This window comes from Zootermopsis nevadensis, unplaced genomic scaffold, assembly GCF_977971745.1.
Source record: "Zootermopsis nevadensis isolate Lab colony 2312 unplaced genomic scaffold, Znev_1.0 Znev_ptg000022l, whole genome shotgun sequence".
In the NCBI taxonomy this organism is placed as follows: Eukaryota; Metazoa; Arthropoda; class Insecta; order Blattodea; family Termopsidae; genus Zootermopsis; species Zootermopsis nevadensis.
This window is the reverse complement of record NW_028259154.1, coordinates 17,133,143-17,152,880: the sequence shown is the minus strand read 5'-3', so window position 1 is coordinate 17,152,880 and position 19,738 is coordinate 17,133,143. Positions and strand designations below refer to the sequence as shown.

At 35.7% G+C, this 19,738-nt stretch overlaps 2 protein-coding genes across 4 annotated transcripts; one reads left to right on the top strand and one right to left on the bottom strand.

Annotated features, from left to right (window-relative positions):
* The first annotated feature begins 76 nt into the window (after positions 1 to 76).
* On the top strand, positions 77 to 6,959 carry LOC110829105 (p21-activated protein kinase-interacting protein 1-like). Of its 2 annotated transcripts, none has more exons than XM_022062488.2 (7): positions 77 to 178; positions 416 to 578; positions 1,244 to 1,378; positions 1,582 to 1,702; positions 2,192 to 2,360; positions 2,998 to 3,186; positions 3,753 to 6,959. In XM_022062488.2, the coding sequence occupies exons 2-7, from the start codon at positions 536 to 538 to the stop codon at positions 4,068 to 4,070; spliced, it is 975 nt and encodes a 324-aa protein (XP_021918180.1). In that variant the 5' UTR covers positions 77 to 178; positions 416 to 535; the 3' UTR covers positions 4,071 to 6,959. The 2 variants fall into 2 exon arrangements, with proteins under 2 accessions (XP_021918180.1, XP_021918179.1); XM_022062487.2 differs by lacking the exon at positions 77 to 178 and adding an exon at positions 197 to 324.
* LOC110829137 (dipeptidase 1) lies at positions 4,571 to 16,006 on the bottom strand. 2 transcript variants are annotated; one of them, XM_022062542.2, is made up of 12 exons: positions 15,662 to 16,006; positions 13,696 to 13,825; positions 13,067 to 13,244; positions 12,232 to 12,388; positions 12,003 to 12,135; positions 11,544 to 11,694; positions 11,177 to 11,261; positions 10,752 to 10,928; positions 9,672 to 9,756; positions 8,490 to 8,565; positions 7,651 to 7,789; positions 4,571 to 6,886 (listed from the first exon to the last, which is right to left on the bottom strand). In XM_022062542.2, exons 1-12 carry the CDS (start codon positions 15,881 to 15,883, stop codon positions 6,764 to 6,766), a joined length of 1,656 nt encoding a protein of 551 aa, XP_021918234.2. In that variant the 5' UTR covers positions 15,884 to 16,006; the 3' UTR covers positions 4,571 to 6,763. The 2 variants fall into 2 exon arrangements, with proteins under 2 accessions (XP_021918234.2, XP_021918235.2); XM_022062543.2 differs by having other exon boundaries at positions 4,571 to 6,859.
* Between the last annotated feature and the right edge of the window lie 3,732 nt (positions 16,007 to 19,738).

Sequence of the window (19,738 nt, the reverse complement as noted above, 5' to 3'; positions counted from 1 at the left end):
ATGTTTATAGTTGGTGTATTTTCACTTCTCTTCACGCCCAGATAAGCTTAACGACCACAATAGTGAAATATGTATAATCACAGTTAATGAAAAGTGCTTCAAATATATACTCTTCCGTTATAATCAACATTCCTGTATTTCATATAGATGAACTGGAATCTTGGGAATTCGACATAAGGTCGTGTACCTTATTTTCGTGTGTTACTTTGTAGTTGTTTATTTATACCCTAGGAAAGTAAAATGACTACTGCAAACATAGAAATAATTGTTGGAACGTACGAGGAGTTTTTGTTGGGATATAAAGTTGTTAAAGAAGAAAATTCCGTAAGTCCGAAAGCTCGACATGAACGAAGGTGTGGGAGAAAAGGTTAAGGATGTCATTAGTAGCAGTAGTAATGCTTTTCCCCCCTTTCAGGACTGTCGTTTGATTCAGAGTTTTGCTGACCATTCTCATCGAGCAAGTATTCGCAGTGTGTGCGCTAGTGGTAAATTTCTGGCATCAGGCGGTGCAGATGAAACAATTCATTTGTACGACATGAAAGCTCGCAAGGAATCAGGAATTATTTCCCAACATAGTGGTAAAATAAAAAAAAATAGAGTTCAGTGTATCAGTAAGCGAAGAAAAATTACGAGAGAACAGAATTTGGCAAATTGTATCTGTTGGGGTAAATCTGTTGTAGGAATTTATCCAAGCAGTATTGAAAATGTTAAGTAAGCCTTTGGCCTTTGAGTTATCATTGCATACACTGAAATAGTTATTTCATAGTACATACGAATTTAATGCTCTTTACTATCACACATACACAAATGTGCATGAATATGCAAAGATGGTAGGAAGTTTTGACATTCCTTTCTATCATCTGTGTTTGCTGGTATCTTCCACAAGCATTATCTCACATTATACACATACTAGAGCAGAGCGCTCCTTTCGGAGCTTCTGGGTGGGGGGGGGGGGGGGGGGTTGATCAAGTTTTTAAAATGCAACCAAGGGGGTTGGTCAAGGGAGTTGTTGCATTTTAAAATCTTGAGTAAGAAAATAAACTAACCCCCCCCCCCCCAAATGGAGGGTTAAAACACTTGACCAACCGCCCCTTCGGGGGGTTGGTCAAGTGTTTAAAAAGCAACCAACACCCCCTCCGGGGGGGGGGGGGTTGTGTTTTAAAATCTTGAGTAGTTTAGTGTTAGTCCAATATCTGTTTTGGCATCTGTGGAGTAAATGTAATTACTATGAAATTTAATGCAGGTACAGTAAATTGCATATCATTTTCACCAAATGGATCTCATTTATTGAGTGGCAGTGAAGATGGCAGTATAGCTATATTCCGAACTGGAAGTTGGCAGTTAGAGAAGTTGTTTACTAAAGCACACAAAGGCGAAGGTAAGCTCTTTACATTTAAAAGTATATTATAACACAAGAAAACCTATAAAAGAGCAGAAGTAAAAATTATAACATGTTAATAATCCAGGTTAATTTATTTTAAAACATTATACTTACATGCCCAAGTATCACTATGTAACAGTTATCATATGCATATGGTATTAATGATTTCATTGACCGAGTGGATGTACCTTGTATTTCAGCTGTAACATCCCTTAGTGTCCATCCAAGTGGAAAATTAGCTTTGTCAGTGGGCACTGATGCCACTCTTCGAACCTGGAATCTTGTTAAGGGTCGACAGGCTTATGCTACAAATTTGGGAAAGTAAGTAAGCAAGAATAATTTTGGTTTTGCTTTTCAGATTGAAATATTAAATACTTAAACAATTTGGATACTTCGATGTCTGTGAAAGAATCACTTAGTTGGGTTACTGCTGTAATGGTTATGAAATGTCACCAATTGGAGCCGTCAAATGTAATATACAGAAGTTTTGTCATAATTGTAGGGTTTATTGCCATGTTCACAAAAGCCCACTGGTCCCCATCTAAAGGCAGGTGAATAGAGTCCACATCTTACTTGCACAAGATCAATTTTAATATTATTCTCCCATGTATACCTAGGTTTTCAAAGTTGTCTCTTTGCTGTAGGTTCTGCCACTAAAATTTTAAATGCCTCTCTCATCTCCCCATGCATGTGGGCCTTACCCAGTTTTTACATAGCATGATTAAAAACGATATTAGCAGAGTTGTAGAATTTAAAATGATATTCTGAAAAAAATATTATGATCGAAGGAAATCTTTGTGTTGTTTTAAGGAATCGCACTGGGAAGGGAAGAGCTGTATCTTGTTTACTGTGGTCTCCAGATGGCAACTTGTATGTTGTACCTGTTGGTATTGAAGTCAACATATATGATGTATCTACAGCTGGCATTGTTCACACTATCCAGTTACAACAAAAAGTCACTTGCATATGTTTCTGTCAGGTAAAGCCAAATATTTTTCATGTAGACTGGAAGTTTTACAAGTCTGGGTGCTGATAGAGGTGGAGGAACACATGACACATTATTATACCACAAAAAATGCAGTGGCAGGTGGTGTCTGTCTTACTTTCATTTTAGAGTAAGCTGTCATATGCACCCATTTCATCTCTCCATTCAGTTTTAACACGCTTTAGTCAATGGCCATGTAGATAGTTTTGTCGCTAAGTTATTTGTTTTGTTTTACACCTTCCATTCATACTAATTTAAACAGGTTTTTTCTGTTACATCTGCATGTAAGTGTTGACATATAATTTATTTATTTATTTATTTCCTTTAAAATGTAACTAGATCAGCAGTAGTCTGGTTAGTTTACTTACGAGACACACTAAAAAACTGTGCTAAGGCATCCAAGACAACAGTAAATAAAGCATGTCTACATATGCTGAGAGCTTATAAAATCACAATGTTTTGACTCTAATTACAATATATGCCTAACACACTGCCCTTGTTTATATATTCATTGTAGTTGTAGAGTTCAGACAGTTTTTGACACAATGAAAGTGTTGTTGCTTTTATCGTTGTTGATTCCAGTTTTGTCTTGTTATGATGTTCTATTTAGCTTCATGTGTAATGGTTACAGGATACCATACTCGCTGTTGGGGATGAAGGTGGAGGGTTGTCATTTCACAGTATCTCTGACAAAAAGCAGTTAATTGCAGTTGAGGCTCATGAACACAGAATCAAGTGTATAACTTTTATCAGCACGAAAGAGGACAATTTTATAGTCTCAGCATCAAGTGGTGGACATATCAGATTGTGGAATTACAAGGTAATTGGCTGCTTTTCATTGTGAATTGAGTAAAGATAACAGAGTTCAAAAGTACAAAGCTGACATTATAAGATTAATAGTGTAACAATTATCATAGCATAGAGAAACTTTAGCGTATGGGCATATGAAAGTGTTGTTTTCATGTATAATCTTGACATGCATATTATTTAAGGAATTAAGCATGCAAAATCGTGAGAATTAATCTCTAGCTTAGTTATGAGGTCATTTGTTGCAATATTTATTCCTTGTTTCTCTTAACAAAATTGGTAAGCTGTATAAATTATGAAAGGTTTAGTTGTTTAATATGCACATTTACCCAATTTATCTCTGTTTTGGTAAAAAAAAATTGAAATATTGTTAATTTTTATTTGGGGAATTAATAATGACATTCTGTTGGTTTTCGGGTCAGTGTGTTTGGGTTATTCAAATACAAGATAATTACACAATCTTATAATGCTTCTAAGGACAGTGGGAGGTGGCATTGAAATAAGGAACAATTGACTGCATGCTTGGCAACCATATACTTAATTTGTTTTTATAATTATATTATGTATTCTCTGTTGCAGAATGGGAAAGTGAAAAGCATCTGCCACACTAACACTGATTGTCGCATCACCTGTTTAGTAATCCTGGAGGGACAGAATTCTAACCAGAAATGTATGAAAGAAGATGTTTTGCAAATACATTCCATTTACAATGGTACTGGTAACGACAAAGAAGCTATCAAACCAAAGCGACTGAGAAAAGATAGTGAAGATTCAGAATCAGTTAACAGAATACATGATAATAAAGCTAAGAAGAAAAATTTAAAACTTTCTGAAGCATCTCAGTCATTGGATGTTATATGTACTAGAGGCCAGAAGTGGTTAGTTGAAGAACTGTAAGATGGATCAGATTTCCTCTCAGAGAAATTATGAGCCATTATTTATACATAATGACTTATAAAATTTTGGGGACAGAAGAAAATACAGTGATGCTGAGACAGATGGGCTAGAACCTGCTTATCCGTGTCTTACACAAGAGCAGAATTGTTCAGTTGATGTAATCTAGTGGATGTGTATGTAATAAGTCCCGGAGGAGAGCTTAGTGCATTTAAGGTTTTAGAGTGGTGAAATGGGTCAAGCAGTGGGTTAACACATTGGGAAAATCAGCGATGGAAACACTATAGATGCTGTGACTGTGTATGGTAAATAAGCAGTATCCTGGCATGATGTTATTAAGGCATCTTTATCTAGGGTCTTCTTAGTGTTGCTGGATTTAAATTACAGTTCTCTCCTGTAAACATTTTAAGGTATCAGGTGTGACAGTTTTGATGGTCTGTTACAGTCTGCAACATTTTGTAAGTGTGAATATATTTTATAATACAGGATGAACCCAAATAATATGACCAGTTTAAAATATTTATTTAGCAAAAATTAAATGGCATACAGAAGTAAAACACAATTGTAAGGAGAACTTCAAAATGTCTTTTGTAGCATGGAGGTGATCAACTCCAGTGGTGTCCAAGAGAGTGTAACTTTTGACATGGCAGTAAAATGGCAACTTGGCCACACACACAAATTGGATTGAATTCACACATGGAGGGTCTCTGTGGAAGTGTACATTATGTTGGATCAATACAAATTAATGTTAATCTCACCGGACAACTTTTTCTGTGCATTCCATTGATAACAAATGTAATTGAAATGTGTTCGGTTGTCTTGTAGGGGAGACATGTGAACATGACCTCCTCTATGAATTCAGGCAAAAAGTACATATTAATGCCACGTTTTGTTGCTAAAATTATTTTATTTTGTCTTTTGTAGCAAGTACATTGAGCAATGATTTATCAGTATGAAACTCTGGAATAGGGCCTACCACTATTGATTGCTGCATGCAGTGTTTGTGTTTAACTTACAGGAATCGTGAAAGTGAGAGATGGGAACTGCATACAAAATTTAGAAACTTTGAAGGAATCTGATTACTAGTAAGACAGTATTAAAATGAGTCTTCAAGGAATAGTGTGTGTTTTGTATTCATGTGGCTCCTGAGATTGGTACCATTGCATACTCTCATAAACACTGAACCTTTGTATCTGTTGAGCATCTATCAGCAAATCTCTCTTTCTATGGAGTGAATGAGTTAGGCTTAAGCTTATAGACATGCTCCTGTCCACAATACCTATATAAGGCTAAAACATTACTTATCAGTGTTAATAGAAGCAACAACTTGCATTGTCTGAACTTTATGATAATTAAATGTAGTGATGAATCTTTTTAGTGGAATATCAGTTAAATGGCAAGAGTAAACTTGTGCAGTCATTGTTACAGTATGACCTTGCTTTATTTACTTGAAAATTGGAAACAGTTCATACAATAATGTACAGGTAGCCTTCAATATATGCCGGGGATGCGTTCCTGGAAGAACCGGCGTAAACGAAATTTGCGTAAATCGAAAGGAAGTCAATGACATGCGTTCCCAGCACTCAAACATCGACGAGTAATATAATGGCATTACATTTATAGCTCTGAAATAAGGTAAATAAAATAAAGGGAATTTAAAAAATATAGTTTATACACTTACAATCGGTAATTCATTAGTCCCCGCGATTGACTGCGATTCTTTCATGTGATTGATGCTTACAGTCATCTCTGTTGTTATGCGATAGTTGCATTCATGTTAAGATGCTGACCTATAGAAAACTGCGTAGTAAAAATAACCCCGGTACCTCCGCAGAGATTAAATTAGTCATTTGAAAGTTTAAAGTGCCAGGAATGAAATTGCATAAGAACAAACTTGAATATGCAAAAGTTTGCATTTCACAAACAACTTTTACTGATTCATCGATCTCATTGGAGCAAATTCGCGTTAATGAAACATACGTAATTGCAGAGATGACTATTTATAATTTGTATTCAAAATCAGAGACGTAAGAATTATGATTTAGCATAAGAATCAGTATGAGATACATTGTAAAACGTTATAAATAATAGTAAAATATATTTTTTTCACTGTTTGACTTGCTGGTTTCAAAATCGGCGCAAATCGAGGGCTACCTGTATAATTGTATAACCCTCTTAATAATTTGATGTGCTGAGAGATGTGTCTTTTGATTATGGCCCTGAAACATCTCATGTTGTGACCACAGCTCTTACTTTTCCATACACAGTTTGCTTCAGCACTGTATTATGGATTATCTTGGAGACTCCATATTGACAGTTTCACTTGTCTACATTCTTACTTTTATTGCCATTTTATTTACAGTTATTGTCAACAAAACATCTAAATGACTGTAAATTCTGTGATTTATATCATATTGTTTGTTATGTAGCTGTAATTAAATAAATAACCATATTGGGAACACTGGCATAAATGAGTCCATTGAAGAAAATGTTAACATGTCAGAAATTTCAGTGCTCACATCATGATGTCAATATATACATTTGTACACTTATTACAATAACAGTAGATGTAAGAAAGATGATTATAATAATTTACTGAACACTGGTTTGCTATGATTCACATGCTTTGTGTCTTCCAGTTATATGTTCAATGTTAATGTGATTTCTTTTATGCCATGAAGTCCAGCAAATCCACGTCATGTACCAGGATACCTGCAGTATGTTTTGCCATCCAAATCCTCCATGGAGATCCAGTCCTCTGTTGGACCTACTTGTGACCAATCATCTCGTACCTGAATGGAAAAAGTGTTGTATGTATCCTGTAAGTTTTAAGTTGTTTTACAAATATTTCATGGTTTCACTAGGATCAATAAATATTAGGATTGAACTCTTTTTTTGTTGTGTTGCACTTGTAATGAAATGATAGGATTAGACATTCCATACTAGGGACAGAAGTATGAATTACATAATTCTTTTTTTTTATTGTTGCTTGGTTTTAGTGGGGCAGGTTGATTTGCAGCAGATATGGAGCTTTGTCATAAAGGGTCTTGTTACTGAGGGAGTTACCAATGTTGACATTAATTATTGACACTTATCCACAGTGTTCAGGCTCTTTTGAAGTTCAGGGCTTCTACTTATCAGCTTGGAGAACAGATTCAGTAGTTATAATTTGATGGCATGGCAAAATTTGTTCAGGCATCTTCATATTCACACCATCAAATTACAAAGAATGCCCTTCTTTGGTGGCGTGGCTAAACTCTTTCCAAATATAAAGAAAGACCATCTTTATTACTGCAGTGGACAGAGAGATTCATCTGTGATGAGTTACGTCAAGTTACATATTACATTACAGACACAAAAAAGTCTATGTGCAACTCACATTAATCATCAGGTTGCAGAATAGTTTTGTTTACATCTTTGATCTCTGTATTACCAAGTTCCATGTTACTGTATGATATTATTCTCAGAATATGCTTGTTCTGCTTTGAATACAATTGAATTAGTTATGAAGCAAAATGCAAAGGAGTGACTCCCATATAGTAAAGAATTTAGTTTATACTTATCCTTTTTGGCAGTCACACACCTTTTCAACTTCCCTGAAGACTCTCACTAGGTTAGATCCTGCCAGTTTTTTGATGTCTGAAGAACTCCACTGCCTGTCTCTTGCAAGCTCAGCCAAGAGCATAGGGTAGCGAGAAACATCTTCCAATCCTGTTGGTGTACTACCATAACACAGCAGAAGTAGTTCGTGGTCTTATGATATACTGATATTAAAGTGTGTTTTGTTTTGCATGTAAGGAAAACTATAACTAGTATTACATCTGGAATTCTTTTTTGCAAACATCTAGTCATCTTTAATTTCAAAATTTTGAGATGTACTACATAATTTTCAGTAGGCACAGGTACTTATTCACAATTGCCATTTTACTATATGCAAAGTGAAAAATAAACTTGAATATAATTTGGTTGCTTTTGAAATAGTCATATTTTTAGTTGCTTATTTTCATAAAAAGTTACAGCCATTAATACATTTAAGAATCACATATGTAATAGACTTTGTTACTATACTATAGACCTCCATTCCAAGACGTTGAGTCCAGATAAGATATATTCTTATGCTTTGGCCAACTTCCGCAACAGATGTTTCCAAGAAGACAGGTTCTTGACTATACATTTTCATTGAAAAACTGACTTTACTAATTGACTAGCTTAATTGCAAGAAGGATACAAATTATATTTTTCAGAACTCATGCTATTTAAACTGCTGACAATATGACTGATCTGTAACTACATACATGTTAAATAAATAATTGATTTAAGTTGCACTGTCCCTCTCCTAAAATGGCAGGTCAGAAATTCTGATAATTTCTGTACCAATATAGGAAAGCTTTGGAAAATAGTATAACATGCAAAGTTACTTACAGATTGATGCCGTCGTATCCAGCACCCAGGCCCACATGGTTTACACCAGCTATTGCTCGAATGTGGTTAATGTGTGCTGCAATAAGTATAACATATTCTTAAATCCATAAATTTGAAATCATATAAGTATTCTGTACTGCTTAAATATGCTAAAACATTTAACTTTGAAACTTCTGAAACATTTTATTTTAACTATGTAATTGTAGATGCATTTATTTTCTTTACTGTTTGTCTTCATATTAATAAACAAAATTGAAGTACACGCATTATCCAAATGAATTCTTAAAACAGCCTCATTGGAGTAAATATTAATTTATTTCAGGTGCATGTTTTGTCATATACACATCTATTGTTGCAAAGTTAACCACACTATAAGTTTACAGTGAATAGAATCATAAATTATTTTACCCTATACTTTCTAAAATGTGTACTGTACCAAAAACTTTCTGTGTAAAAACTGAGGCCTGTATTTTGTATTATGGGCCCTACAGAGTAGTATTTCCTCATAACTTATATTTATTGCACAGAAATTTTACTGTAATTCTTTCAGTTACTCTACTTTATGTTTTCATTTTTCTTTACATCCATTCTGTGACACAAAAATTGAATATAGTTTTTTCAGATGCTTCCTTTCTCAGTTTAATAGTTGGAGAACATACTTGTTGTGCATTAAGGAACTTATGAATGAAGTGTCCTGAATTTGATATAAGTAATGTAAAATTGTTTTTAAATAATTACCCACAATATACAGCAAGTCTGTTTGTCAGTTTCAACATTTAGAAATTCTAAAATTGATTCTAGAATTCTTATTGGTTGGTATAGAGTAAAATTTAAAGTAATATATTTGTTATGCTTCTTAACATCTTTAAACTTATTTTTTTGGTGTTAATTTTATGCACATTGCACTGTTAACACCACATTATATGTGATTTTAGTATTTTTATTTTTGTTTGCTAATACTGAGATGCTATCACAGTAAGGCTTTTCAATAGTTTGCATTTTAAAAATTATATCTCATAGGCATTTAACATAACATTACCAATTCAGCCATTCTGTTGCAGCTTAGCCACCAGAGTAACAAAGTGGACCAATAAAAATAATTAATGATGGAGAGGAGGGATGTAAGTACACATTTTCCTCAGTTCTCAGAATCAGCAATTGATAGATGAGGCTCAGACATACCAATAACATCATGAAGTGTTGCAGTGTCTGTACAGCTGAGGAAGTTGTTGAAGAAGCTAACCATAACAATTCCTCCATTAACTGCCTGTAAGAATAAAATCATTTCACAAAGACTCTCGGCTGAATAAGTTTAGTCCGCAGCATCAGAGTTATTACTGCATGCTATGTAGTTTGAATGTCATTCAGAAAATTTAAGTATATGAGATGGTTGTCTTCTGAGATGTGGCATTGGATAGTCTGGAATGTGGCTGACTTTTCAGGGGAGCTTGCTTAACTGCCTTAATCACCAGGGTGCAATATCCCAGAAGACAAGCCATCTTCATACTTTCCATGAGAACTTTAAATCTTGTCTAAGCATCTGGAGTTCTTTTCTCAGTTTTTCTAAGGAAATACATGGTTTGTGCCTTGAAATAGGTCATGATGAAGTTATAAAACTCATATAGAAATAAAAGTTCTTACTATTATCTGCTACATATTTGGTTTGGAAGTATTAAGCATGCTGCATTTCACCCAAAATGGACTGTACTGAATATCATGATTGAGGGGTTATCACTCCTGGTTTCATTGTGAGAGACTTTTCATGGTATTTCTCAGTCCCACTAGACAAATAATATACTGCCTTAAAACAGCCCAAGACCACTTCCTTCTACATCATAGCTAATTCATAATCCTCCCATTCACTGCTGTGTAACCTACACAGTTTATAAATTCATAGGATGATTACAGAAAACAAATCGTAGTGTGAAAGTTTTTTTTGTAATGATAAATGTTAGTCTTTTGTGTATACTTGTTGGTAGATACAAACATTTTCGAACATACTGCCCTCATCTTCAGGGCTGAAGACTGAAGATGGAGACAGTATGTTCCTCCAAAACATTGGTATCTACCTACTAGTCCACATGGCATAACAACTGAGAAGACCAATGTCAACATTTTCACTATGAGAACCTCAGATCTCAAGATAGGTTTGATTAAGAAATTTTTATGTCTTATTCATTGTATGAGAATTTTTGTGATGATTTAAAGTTAAAACAAAAACATTGTTTGTTTTCATGTGTGCCATGAAGTATATTCACTCACCAGCTTCCTTAAAATATGGTCGGGTACATTACGTGATGAATTACACAAAGCCAGTGCTGATGAATGTGAAAATATAACTGGTGCCTTTGTTACATCCAATGCATCCACCATGGTTTGAACAGATACATGTGACAGATCTACCATCATACCAAGGCGATTCATCTCACGTATTACCAACTGAAAAGTAGGGCGCAGTTAGGCTAGAAATTCATGATCCATTATTATTTTCATTCTGTCTTACAAGTTAGTTAATCATATTGTAATTTCTCCAACCTTCTTAAAAAGAAACTGCAAACAGTCATTATAAGAAAAGACTTGAAAAGTCCCCAATAACTTTTATAATTTTCATATTCACGTGAGTGGCAGTATAGGTGTTTATAATTTTTTTAACTCAGGTACAGCAACAGACTTTATTAAATACTTACATTTCCAAAGCCAGATAGTCCTCCATGTTCTATAAAATCCATTGGTAGTGTGTCACTGGGATCATCAGCCAACGAAGAGTCTGCCCTAACAACAGGCAACATAGCAAATTATTTTAAGCTCATATTGCTTTGTTATGTGTCTTGAGTACTGAGAATACAGTCGTATTTTCTTTGATGCTATCTTCCGCCCTGTACATGCACCTTTGGTCTGCAAGGACCGACCTTTTAATGTTGAAATTTTTAATATTACACCCAACATTTTTCTTGTTTTCTTCAGACAGTTTTTCCTTTTACCACTTTATATTAGATATTTCTACACACTTTAGTTCCCATTATAAATTATACATTATCTGAAACTTCTGCTCACCAAGGTGTGTTACAAGTGTGTGTTAAGGTCATGTAACGTGCACCCAGTTGGTAGAACATCCGAAGCACTGCAAGACTTGACCCCAGTGAATGACCTCCTTCCACACCAATTAGGCTTGCTACTCTGCCAGAATGATATGCCTCTTCAATACCTGAAAACAGTATTTGTGTCTTACAGAAGTGTAGAACTGCTTAAAGTCTAACTTTTGCAGTGGTTGGCAGGTGGGTATTTAAGGATTAACACGTGAATAGTTTGTAATGGAACATGCATTTCACATTTATTTATTTTTCTTTCTATTGACAGAATGCACAGTTAACAAAATACTATATGTTTTGAACAGAAACAGGTGAACATAATTTACTATGCATACATTCATGTGAAGTAAACATGACTGAATGTATTTGAGAGGCACTTGGTCTGAATCTTCATTGGTAGTTAATTTGTAAATTCCAGCCTCACCTTTAGCAGTGGTAACAAGTTGCATTTGATTAGGATATTTATCCACAAGACGGCGAATGACATCAATCTGTTCCAAAGTCAGCTGCACTGAATCAAGATACTGTGATCCACATGGTACGTAAGCTGACCAGAACTGTTAGAATAAAGTCAACAGCACTTAATTGAACTTGAACAGGAAGTTGGAGATGGCATTTTAAATTACTAGTGTAGTCCTAGTATGTGATTTTACCTGTGCACCAACCATGCCTTGTTTTAATCGATGCAAATCTGTATGAGACCAGACACTTTGTGACCATGGTTCTTGCTGACGTAGATCTTCTGAGAAGTGGAAATCATGTAGCTGGTTATGCAAGAATTTGCGTATGTTCCATGGTAAATCGTTGTGTCTACGTTAAAAAACAGGAAGAATTTGTATGAACATACCTTCTCCAAAATTAAAGTTGACAAATTACATCAGTTATTCTCATTTTATTTTAATGTTTATTGTCAGCTACCTAATGCTTAATCATATAGTTGGAAAATAATTAGAGAGCATTGTCAGTGGCTACAAATAAAGGATGAGAAAGAAAATTATATGTTGTGCGTGTTATACAGAACACCATAAGAACTCTCAGAGTCAGAATGTCGTTTGCTGTGTTATAACATTTTCTCATCACTATTCATTTATCAAAATTGCATTTTCTGTGTTTATGGGATTGCTAGCAGTCACAGTAATTTTATTGTTAGCATTCATAATTATGGTTAAATAGTCTTACACAGTATGCCACGTGGGACATGGAGGTAAATGATCTGGCTGCTTTATCCTAGGACACATTGAATAGTAGGCTGAATGGACTCCAGACATTGTTGGTATAGTGGCAAAGAGAAGAATACCTGCCCCTGCAAGGAATCTAATCCCAAATGCCCAGCCTGTAGCCAGTTACCTCACTGGCTGACCCACCACAGAATCCATTCTTTCAGAAGAGTTTTTCATGAATAAAATTTGTTATGAATATAGCACTAGATAATTAGGATCTAAGAATTATTTTCCTGTACTAGATTGTATGACATGATTTTAGTCTTACCCATCTACAAGAGGCACTTCCTGTAAGATGTGTTTTACCACCTGTAAACGAGCTTCAAGGAGGCGTGAAGAGCGAAGTTCAAGTGCTAGTGGTACCCCCACTCCCACTCCCAAAGCAGCAGCAACAATTAGAAGGCCACAAACTGCCAACCACTGCTTGCAATCAAGCTCCAGCACAGCTGGAAGGAGTGGAATCCCAGCGACTCAAAGTTAAAGGTAATGACAATCCTTTACTTAATCACTACATGAAATTATATAGAGGGGATTTGGATCTGAATATAAAACCCTCTGAATGGGCTTTAGAATCATTCTGGGTTTGGTGGTAGAAGAGAAAAATGTGAAGTCCTTGTAGACTTTACTGTCTGAGATATCAGAGCTCTACTAATTCTTTAGTCCATTATTGAAATAATTTTATATTATCTGGTTACAAGTAGTTACAAATTAAACAGGAATGGCCAACCTAATGTTACAAGATTTGTTTTCCCTCAAGCTCTTCATATATATACCTCAGATATAAATTTTTCCTTTTTTAAGTTTTATTCTGAGATTATAATCTAAACATTGGTTTCTGTCAATTCAGATGTAAGTAAGCTGTAATAAGAAAATATTCTGTAAATGAAAAGAACATACCTCTTTCTCCTCGTCGTCTGTCGCTTCCATCAGAATCTGTACCTGTTCCTTTTTCTCCAGAAGGTGAGGGGCTCTGAAAAATTGCAGCAGCACCATTTGGCAATTTCTGTGCCAAATCAGGACTACCTGCCTAAAACAGCAATAAATCAAACATATAGTATATGAAACTTGTTTAAAATAGACTGTGAATTGGATGGGGACCTTTCTCTAGGTCCAGCAACACACAATGAAAACCATTATTGTTGCATTTCCATTGATACATGTTCTTGTGAATGCATTAGCTCTGCCTATCAGGTGTGGCATGAAAAACCCCTGGAAAGTTATGAGTGTGATATATATTGTACTGTGACTTATTCCACATCCTGCTTACTAGGTGATATTTTCCTTTTCCTCTTTCTATAGGACACAGGCTTTCTTTGTGGATATCTCGTGGAAACATGTTGCCCGCACACATTGCCTCATCTTTTGAACATCTCCAGTGCTCCTTCTGGTACAAATTCCATATTAGTTTTGCATATTATCAGTCAGACTGGTCTTTCTCCATACCAAATTTTATGTGAATAGCTACAAGAGCTTATTCGTTATCAGAATCAAATTGGAAGCTAAAGAAAACTTTTGCACATTAGCCATGTTACTTTACATTCAACACAAAATATCACAAACACAGAAACTTTGTATTTTCAAAATCTATATCCATGCATTATTTCAGGTTCCTGTTTTTAGTTTTGCTTCCACCTCACAATTTTGCATGTCTACTATTTTATCTGATTGTATATAATAAAAAAAATACAAGCTCTGGGTGGTCTCCACCGGTTTTACGTTCATAAGAAGTTTCTTATAAATCAGTCGACTGGTTAGAAGTTTGAGAGAGGGAACAGGTACACATACAGCATGGCGGTGTCATAGATGCACTGAAACACCAGTTAACAGAATATGCACTGAATTGGTTTTTCTCCTGGCTATATATATAAAACTGGGAGTTATAAAAGACAGAAATTTCCTGCTGGAGACAACAGGCCTATGACTGAGAAGAATGTGCTGCCGTGTTGAAATGCATTTTGTATGTGGTTTAGCAGAAAAATTATACTTTAATGCAAAGTAAAATTAGCCTAAAGCTTGAAATCAACTTTGACCAATATTATTTTCCAGCCTTCCCTCATAAAAGAGCAAGGTAAGAAAAAAGGAAACAGTAGTAGCCTACTATTCCCATCCAGTGCTTATTTCTTCAAATGTTAAAAGGTTCACATGCTGCTTAATGACCTTGCTTAAGACTGCCGATGACATGTCCCAGGTACGAATACAAGTTACTGCTTGAATTAATTCCTTTAGAGTAGACCTTTACGTAAGAGCCTACTAAATTTGTAATGGCAGGCGAAGCGCTATTTTTTCTTGGTATTTTAAACGATGTTCAGTCGATGCCACCTGCAGCTTGTGGGACCAGGGTTGCCCAGTAAATACCTTGTGCTGTTGTGGACCCGGATTATTCTTTCTTATCCACTACTCGTCCTGTTATGCGCCATTTCAGTTTAATCTCAACCTAACAATGTCTTTCTAAGTTTTATATTATTATTAATATGTCTATATATCTGTCGAGGAATGTACTTTAAATCAACATGTATGAGTCGATAGCGATATGCAGTTGAGTGGAGAGGCCAAGGAAAACCAGGAAATTCTTCAGACATGATAGCTGCTCCTGTAGCTGGCATTCGAATCGGGTACTTACAGACGCAAATATTATGCTGCGCATATGCAATAAAACGAAATGACATTGCTACCAGTGCAGGGACTCTAAGGTTTGTGAGGAATACTGGAATATGTGATGAACAAAACGAACCGGTAGAATTTCCTCGGGTTTTATCTGATTTTCCTAACATTCGTCACTGCTAACAATAGATTATAGAATGTGAATAATATCTGGTGGTTGCTAAGTAATTTAACTTTGCTTATATTTATATATTTTTCTGACCTGCCGGTAAGGTTCTCCTATAGCGGTGATCGTGTCATCTGCGGTGGATACCGCGCGTTCAATCAAATCCAAGTCATCTGTCTTCTGTAAGGATCTGCAAGCACTCTTTCTGTCAGCATTCACTGTGTACTGGTTCGCTGCGTGATAATGTAAGTAATTGTTGCAGATGATGGTGGTTGCTGTCGTATTTTCAAATTTCTCTGGTTCCCTGACAACTTCCATCCTTGAAACCTTACGTATGCCAGTTTTCCCACCGCATTACGTACTAACGGACAGCACAGGGAATGCACTTCGCTATTAGGATGGTTGTGCCCACCCTATAGTCGTGTGAAAGAGGACGTACTGACAAACACCGGAGCTAATTTTACGCGCAGGCGCCGTTTGCAATAGCCCTACCGGTTGGGTCGATACCGACACCCAGGGCCCAGAGGTTAGGGGCGTATGTATTCGATCCATCTTGTTTGGCGAACATGAAATTGTTTTTCAGAAAATGTTACTTTAGGGATACGTTTTAGGGTATCTTACCACCGCTCCGACTCTTGGCGTTAATTGCATGAAATACGAATCGGATGTAGTAAATAAAACTCTTCAGATATGTAGCCTATGTTTTTAACGCTTTCAAACATTACGATTTTAGACACCTTTGGTAAGTAATGTCTGATAGATCTAATTGCATTCGTTTCTATTCAACGTGAATCTTCACTTTGAGAGTGTGTTTTATGCAAGTGCTGTACTGCAGGTGTTTTTCTCGGCAAGTCAGGTTAACCCAAGACGCAAAAGTTCTATCTCCCACCCGAGTTGTTATTCCCTTTGCATAATTACTGGTTCCTCATGTTTCCATCCATCCGTCATTCTTATGAATTGAACTTTACTTTCCCATTATGATTTTTTTTTTTGCCTACTCGAAACATGACTAGTATCAGTTGTGCACACAGAAAACGTCAATGCAAGTTGATTAGAGTGAAAAGTAAATAAGACATTTGTGTGAGATGTTAGGTTCTCACGGCTTCGAGCTGCTTTTCGTCTTCTGTGTATATAAAGGTGTGCGGACTTGTAGTAGATACCAGTGTTTCAGAGGAACATACTGCCTCCATCTTTAGGGCTGAAGACCAACATCGAGACAGTAATGCTTTCCATTTAACCACTTTGGGTTTAAAACATAATGTGGCTTTGACCATGTGCTCTGCACACAACACAGTTACATAACACACAAAACCACCCCATGATTTTTCTCAACAGTTTGTATTACGGGGAAGAGAAATTCCCGAACTATACGCACACATATTTTGAAACAGTGTACATTCTATGATGAGCAAAACATCAGCCCAAAATGACAGTGGGCGATCTAAATGCACAGATTGGTAAGGAAGAAATGTACCAAGAGACAATAGGGAAACAAAGTCTTCATGACACATCCAATGATAATGACCAAAGACTCATTGATTTAGCCACTAGTAAAAACATGATAATCAGCTATTTTCTTCCCTAGGAAACAAATACATAAATACACGTGGAGACCAGCAGATGGAATAGCCAACAACCAAATCGATTATTTGTTGATAGACAAGAGAAGAGATACAAGTGTAATAAATGTCCGAACATACAGAGGAGCAAGTTGTGGGACTGGCCACTATTTAGTTAAAACAGTCTTCAGAGGAAGGACAATGAGACTTCCAAAGAAGGGTACAGAGGCAGTGCAAAATGTAAATATTAGTAGGCTAGAAGACCAGGAAAACCTTCCTAACTAATTTAGAAGGAAAACTGGAAAGCATGGGATTGCATCAACCACAAGATAATCAAATAACATGGAGATTGAGGAAATATGGGGAACACTTAAAGAGAGTGTTAAGAAACAGAAAAGGTCACCCTCGGGACAGTACAATGTAATAAAAAGAAAGAATGGTTTGACGAAGAATGCCGAGAAGACATTCAAGAAAGAGATAAAGCTTATCAAGCATATTTAGCACGCCCAACCAGGAAAAAGAAACAAGAATTAGAAGAACTGAATAAGAAAGCTCAAAACACTTGTCGCATTAAGAAAAGGAAAGACATGACAGAGAAAATAAGTGAAATTAATGAGGAATTTAGAAAAGGTAACACATATATGGCGTACAAAGAAATAAAGAATATAAAGGAAGGGTTTAAACCAAGAACTAATATCCGCAAAAGCAAGAAAGGAGAGCTGTTAGGAAATGGAAAACAAATACTATCCAGATGAACAGAATATTTTGAACAACAACTCAATATTTCAGAAACGGGAGGAATTGAAACAGAGACAGGTGAAGGATTAACAATCTATCAAGATACAGAAGAACAGCTAGCACCCACACTGACAGAAGTTAAGGAAACCATTCACAAATTAAAAAATAATAAAGCGCCAGGTATAGATTTGATACCAGCTGAAATCTGAAAATATGGAGGAGGTATGTTAATAACAGTGCTGCACCACCTTATAAACAAAATATTGAATTTATAACAAAATCCAGAAGACTGTAAGAAGAGCATAATTTGAACTTTATACAAGAAAGGAGATAAACAAAAATGTGAAAATTACAGAGGGATATCGCTGTTACGTGTGGCATACAAAATGTTTACAAACATACTGAAAGATGGGCCACGGAAATATGCCGAAGAGAATATCGGAGAATATCAGGCCGGATTTAGGAGAGGCAGGTCTACCATTGATCAAATATATACTGTTAAGCAAATACTAGAAAAATGCTGGGAAGGAAACATAGAGATAACACAAATATTTGTAGAATTCCAACAAGCATATGATTCCATAGATAGAACCACCAATTCAAGATACCTGGAAAACTAATAAGACTTACAAATATGACGATGGAAGACACTAAAGCACATGTGAAGATACAAAATCAACTGGAAGACAGCCTTACAACAAATCAAGGGCTCAAGCAAGGAGACTGTTTAGCACTTCTCTTTAATCGTGCCCTTGAGCATTAATTAGAAAAGTAGCAGTAGACACCAAACGCACTTTGGAATATAAAATGGTACAAATAGTAGGGTATGCGGATGACATAAATATTTTGGGAAGATCATTAAGATCAGTGAAAGAAGTAGCTGAAGTGCTAGGCGAGAAAGGGAAAGAAGTTGGATTACAAATTAACATTGAGAAGGTTACTTTTGATGTCCACAAAAGCCAACCACTGGTTCTTATCATGAGCTAGATGATGAACTAATCTTACTCGTATGTCAATATCAACTAGACTACACGGTGCTATATGACAGAATACAGCCGCCTTCAAGTCATATGACGTCCTCCAAATTTGAAATTGCCGCAAAAATCGTATGGATCGATAGAACGGAAAAGTACAGTAACTTCTTTGAACATCCAATAGATGTCAGCCAACTTCAGGTTTTAAATTTATTTTTAGGGAGTCAAGAACTACTGTAGCAAGCGCAAGCGGCTAATGGATATCACAAACATCCACATCTAGTTATAGTACGAGTTTAAGCACTAGACCATTTCAGTTTTGCGAGAACTTCTATAACAAAATAATTGCATTTTGGACGAGCTCTAATTTGATGTTTTGGATGGAAGAATTCATGCACATTGTGAAAGAAGGAAGTTTATGAAAGTCATACGGTTTGCACTTTTGCGACAGGAAAGAAATATCAGACTCAAAATAATTAAACATATGATTCAGTGATACGACATCGAATAGCGGAATGAAAAATAGTAATGGTAAAGGTAAGCTGTTAACAAATGTAGAAGAAGTGTCTGAATTGCTAATTACTTCTAGGGTAGATGTTTGAATTTATTCTGAATCAGGTTTTCAGTTCAGACAGACAAGAGAATGTTTCAGAGAGGGTTAGTTTGATGATCATGTTCGGTGCTGGTTTTATACTCCGCAAGCAATCGATTCTGTGTACATATCTTTAACACGCTTTCAAATATTGAATTTGCGCGCTGGCGCAAAGGACAACACTATATGGCCCCAACATTTTTTAAGACGTAAAATATAACCGTGTAACTGGAAAATTTAATTTAGTTCTTTATTTGTATTAATACACTATTATATTCAGAGTACAAAACATATTCTCTTAAAAATAAAG

Coding starts and splice junctions, on each gene's coding strand:
- LOC110829105 (XM_022062487.2), top strand. CDS start 241: ATGACTACTGCAAACATAGAAATAATTGTTGGAACGTACGAGGAGTTT. Junction 2,361..2,997: donor CTTGCATATGTTTCTGTCAG/GTAAAGCCAAAT, acceptor TAATGGTTACAG/GATACCATACTCGCTGTTGG. Junction 3,187..3,752: donor TCAGATTGTGGAATTACAAG/GTAATTGGCTGC, acceptor TCTCTGTTGCAG/AATGGGAAAGTGAAAAGCAT.
- LOC110829137 (XM_022062542.2), bottom strand. CDS start 15,883: ATGGAAGTTGTCAGGGAACCAGAGAAATTTGAAAATACGACAGCAACC. Junction 13,245..13,695: donor CAGACGACGAGGAGAAAGAG/GTATGTTCTTTT, acceptor CACTCCTTCCAG/CTGTGCTGGAGCTTGATTGC. Junction 11,695..12,002: donor ACTTGTTACCACTGCTAAAG/GTGAGGCTGGAA, acceptor TACTGTTTTCAG/GTATTGAAGAGGCATATCAT.